Source organism: Alligator sinensis, unplaced genomic scaffold, assembly GCF_000455745.1.
Source record: "Alligator sinensis unplaced genomic scaffold, ASM45574v1 scaffold8_1, whole genome shotgun sequence".
Taxonomy (NCBI): domain Eukaryota; kingdom Metazoa; phylum Chordata; order Crocodylia; family Alligatoridae; genus Alligator; species Alligator sinensis.
The window spans coordinates 36528-41244 of record NW_005842568.1 but is presented as its reverse complement, the minus strand read 5'-3'; the positions used below and the strand labels follow the sequence as shown (position 1 = coordinate 41244).

The following is a 4717-nucleotide window of genomic DNA, read 5'->3' as shown; positions in this document are numbered from 1 at the left end:
TGGAGCCAGTTTTCCAGCCAGTGGATCATTGAGGACCCAAGGTGACAATTGGCCAGTTTCTCTGAGAGGTGATTATGGGAAACCAGGTCAAAGGCTTTTTTGAAGTCAAGATATATGACATCAATCTCTTCTCCCTTGTCCAGGTGATAGGTCACCTGGTCGTAGAAGGAAATGAGATTGGTCAAGCAAGACCTACCCGCAACAAACCTGTGCTGGCTATCCCTTAAGATGTTGGCCTCTTTAATAAACTTTTCTAAGATCTTCCCCGGGATAGAAGTCAGGCTGATGGGCCTATAGTTAGCCGGATCCACTTTCCTCCCTTACTTGAAGATAGGCACCACATTGGCCTTCTTCCAGTCAGCACAGTTTCTACCAAGGGTAAGTCATGCCTTACCAACCTGATTGCCTTCTATATCAAGGTAACTGGCTCTGTGCATACAGGGAAAGCAGTGGATGTGATTTAACCATCTCTCACAGCATTCCTGAAAGCAAGCTGAGGAAGTATGGACTGGATGAATGGACTGTAGGGTGGATAGAAAGCTGGCTGGATTGTCAGGCTCAATAGGTAGTAATAACTGGCTCAATGTCTGGTTGGCAGCTGGTTTCAAGTAGAGTGCTCCAGAGGTCAGTCCTGTGGCCAGTTTTGTTCAATATCTTCATTACCAAACTGGAAGATGGTATGTAGTGCGCCCTCAGCAAGTTCGTAGATGACACCAAGCTGGGGGATGTAGTAGATATGCTGGAGCAGGGGTGGGCAAAACGTGGCCCGGGGACCAGATGCGGCCTGCCAGGCCATTCTATCCAGCCTCCGATGCCTCCCCAAAATTAAGAAAATTAATATTTATCTGCCCCTGGCTGCCTGTCATGTGGCCCTCGATGGCTTGTCAAAACTCAGTAAGTGGCCCTCTGCCTGAAATAATTGTCCGCCCCTGATATAGAAGAACTAGAGAAGGCTGGATGCAACCTGCCAGGTCATTCTATTGGCCTGCAGGGCCACTAAAAATTTTAGAAAATTAATATTTATTTGCCCCTGGCTGCCTGTCATGCGGCCCTTCGGGGCTTGCCAAAACTCAGTAAGCAGCCCTACGCCTGAAATAATTGCCTGCCCCTGCACTGGAGGGTAGGGCTAGGATTCAGAGTGACCTAGACAAGTTGGAAGACTGGAGCAAAAGAAATCTCATGAAGTTCAACAAGGACAAGTGCAAAGTCCTGCACTTAGGATAGGACAATCCCACAGCCTGGGGACTGACTGGCTAAGCAGTAGCTGTGCAGAAAAGGACCCTCAGGTTTACAGTGGACAATAAGATGGATATGAGTTAGCAGTGGGTCCTTATTGCCAAGAAGGCTAACGGCATCCTGGGCTGCATTAGTAAGAGTGTTGCCAGCAGATCGAGGGAAGCGATCATTCTGCTCTATTCTGTACTGACAGAGGCCACATCTGGAGTCCTGTGTTCAGTTTTGGGCCCCCCACTACAGAAAAGATGTGGAGAAGTTGGAGAGTCCAGCAGAGGGCAACAAAAATGGTTTGTGGGCTGGGGTACATGACTTGTGAAGAGAGGCTGAGGGAACTGGGTTTATTTAGTCTGCAAGAGAGACAAGGGGATTTGATAGCAGCCTTTAACTACCTGAAGGGTGGTTCCAATGAGGATGGGGGCAGACTGTTCTCAGTGGTAGTAGATGACAGGAGAAGGAGCAATGGGCTCATGTTACAGCAAGGGAGGTTTAGGCTGGATATTAGGAAAAACTCTCTCACTAGGATGGTAGTAAAGCAAGGCTGTCAAGTCTCCATCCTTGGAGGTTTTGAAGACACGGGTAGACTAAAGCCTTGGCTGGGGTGACATAGTTGGGGCTGGTCCTGCTTGGAGCAGGGGTTGGACTAGATGTGACCTCCTAAGGTCCCTTCCAACCCTCATTTTCTATGACTATGACATGGCCTGCAGGCCAGCATATAATGCTCTGCTCCAGCACTGCTCCTTTGCACATAGCTAAGTAGTGGCCACATGTGTGACTGCTGCCCCCAAACTCCATTAAGCAGAGCCCCTGCCAAGACACACAGGATAAGTTGGAGTATCTAGCTTCTGCCCCCACACTGAACAAGCCTTGGCAGCAAACTAATGCGCCTTCAAAGCACACGAAGCTTCTGATCATGATACTAGTAGGAGTGTCTCTGCTAATTGTCAAAGCTCTGAACAAGGACTTTCTGCTCCCCACAGCTTACTTGATGTCAGCCCCAGCAATAAAGGAGCCTGGTTTCGCAGAGATCAGGACGGCACTTTTAACTGCTTCATTGGCCCAGATTTCGTTCATTATCTCTACAAACTCCGACTGCAGTTGTTTGGACAGCGTGTTTACCTAGAGACAGTAAATATATGGTGAGGCAGACAGCAGAGATTAACCTCTAGTGAAGCACCTACCTTTTAGGCTCCACACAGTCAAAAAGCTTGCCAATGGAAAGATCCCCCCACTGAAGAGAAGGGGCAGATAGAAGCAGAAAATACACACTTGCCTTCAGATTAAACAGCAAGTTTAGGCAAGATCCCCTCCTTACTCCACAGTTTCATTCAGCAGTATAGAGCTTTCCAGCACAGGTAAGATAAGCCTGACCTATTTTTAATGCTTATTTGAATAGTTGAGTCCAAGCACAGCTCTGTTGTAGAGTTAGGAAGCTGTTTGTATCCAAAGAATCCAGCACACCAGATTTGCAGTCCATCTAATTCAGCATCCAGAGGTTTTTTCCAAAAGCCTGTCACTAAGTGGGTGTATGAGGACATGAAGATTTATGACCTTCCCTAAACTTTTCAGTTGTACTTGGCTTCACCTGCATGTTTTCCCTTGGCACCTTGATGTCCAGTCTTTTTTCAAATGCTTGGACTCAACAATATTTTGGGGCAGTGAGCACCACAGGGCAATTTCATGCATATAACACATCTGTCTTAACAGTTTTAAATGCGATTCCTCTCCATTCCACTGAAGTACCTCTATCATTGCAAGAAAAAGTGCACTAGGTGTTCCTATGTTAACATGCACTCCAGTTCAACTTTTCCAAATCTAAACAGCTTGTCTCATTAGCGCTCTAGCAAGTCTGAATTCTTATCGTCTTTGTACAACTCTCACCCTAGCCTCAATCTTCTGTAATACCTATTAGCCACAGCTGACCACAGCAATACCTTTGAATTTGGTGTGTTGAAACGTACAACCGCAACATCTCCTTTGATATTGTAGCTCACGTGGGTTCTATCTGGAGACAGAAGAAGAACTGCATCAGGCGTGTTCTTCATGGATTTCAGCAGAAGATATCACAAAGCATGTCTACGTCTTGACACTTACCCCTAAGAGGAGAGGAGGTGGAAATATTCCGGCAGGCATAATCTAGGGAAGAGAGGGTGTAGGTGTTACAGGTGCTCTCAACATTACTTGGGCAGCTACTGGGAGAGGAAATATTTCAATATCCTCCAAGCCCCAGCCAGTTCCTTCCCCAAAGACCCATTTTGACCTTTAGAAGCTGCACAGGACTCAGGTAGGCCACACACTATCCAAGTGACCTCCTGTCCTGGTCACTTTCCAGCATCACAAATGTCACCACCAGAATAAACCCAGAGGCCGTGTGACACAGTATTGAACATCTTATGTTGCAAGCAGCCTGCAGTGCTTGCTGCTGATGTTAACACTGAGTCACAGAAACACAAAGCTTGAAGAGACCGCGTGAAGTCACATCTAGCTCAGCCCCCTGCTTGAGGCAGGACCACCCCTGATTAACCATCTCAGCCAAACATGCATCTAAACTGCTCTTCAAAACTTCCAGGGGTAAAGACTTCCACCCTCGCACCTAAATCTGTGCCAGTGCTGAACCACCCTCAGAGTGCAAAAGCTCTCTGCAAGATCCAATCTAATCTTTCCTTGTCACAATTTCAGACAGTTGCTTTTTGCCTCTGTGGACACAGGGAACAGGGAATCACCACCTCTTTATAATAACCATTCTGGTATTTGAAAACCATTCAAATCCCTTCTCCATCTTCTCTTCTCCAGGTTAGATAATCCTAATTCTTCCAACCTTTCTTTTGCAAGGCCTGTGTTCTAGACCTAAGTTTGCATAGTTCAACCTCTGTTCACATGCAGCAGGCTGAAGATCCATCTCAGACTGTGCAGAACCCAGAAACTGGTGCATCCTAAAACACTTAGAGGCTTAAAAAAAAATGACAGAGACATTATCGGTTCCCCCCTCAGCAGGAGCAGAGCTGTTTGATAAGCATGACCTCTCCAGTTGAGAATATCAAGGGATGCTTCCACTCCTGCCTTCAGGGGCTGCTTCAAAGAATTCTACACATGAAGCAGAAAAACATGCAGATCTCAGGCTGTTACTTGGTTCTGAACAAAAAAGGTCCCATGGACAGAGAGACTGAGGCACACAGGAACTAGGGAGGGAAAACTTGCTACCCACCTTGTAAATTACTAATTAGAGGGCACAAATCAGAGTTAGGACAGCGCTGAGTCCACACACTCATTTCAAAGTAGGATTGTGCCTATTTGGTGAGGCACCATTGTAATAAACTACAGAATGAGTAACATCCCATTTACCCTAACAGAGTGGTCTGTCATTTTGTTTCATTTTTAAATTTTATACCCTATTTGCTTTGCACTGTCTCTCTTTCCACACTTCAAAGGTTCATAGATGCTAGGGTTGGAAGGGACCTCAATAGATCATCGAGTCCAACCCCCT

The 4717-nt window shown here is 46.4% G+C and overlaps 1 protein-coding gene across 1 annotated transcript in view; it reads right to left on the bottom strand.

Moving 5' to 3' along the window:
* The window catches only part of HADHA (hydroxyacyl-CoA dehydrogenase trifunctional multienzyme complex subunit alpha), a 40068-nt gene that overhangs the window by 29380 nt on the left and 5971 nt on the right, over positions 1–4717 (bottom strand). The window contains exons 2-4 of the mRNA XM_006032360.1: positions 3328–3369; positions 3168–3238; positions 2219–2352 (exon numbers count right to left, since the gene is read on the bottom strand). Of these exons, the coding sequence (XP_006032422.1) occupies positions 2219–2352; positions 3168–3238; positions 3328–3369 (247 nt within the window). The remainder of the gene's footprint in view (positions 1–2218; positions 2353–3167; positions 3239–3327; positions 3370–4717) is intronic.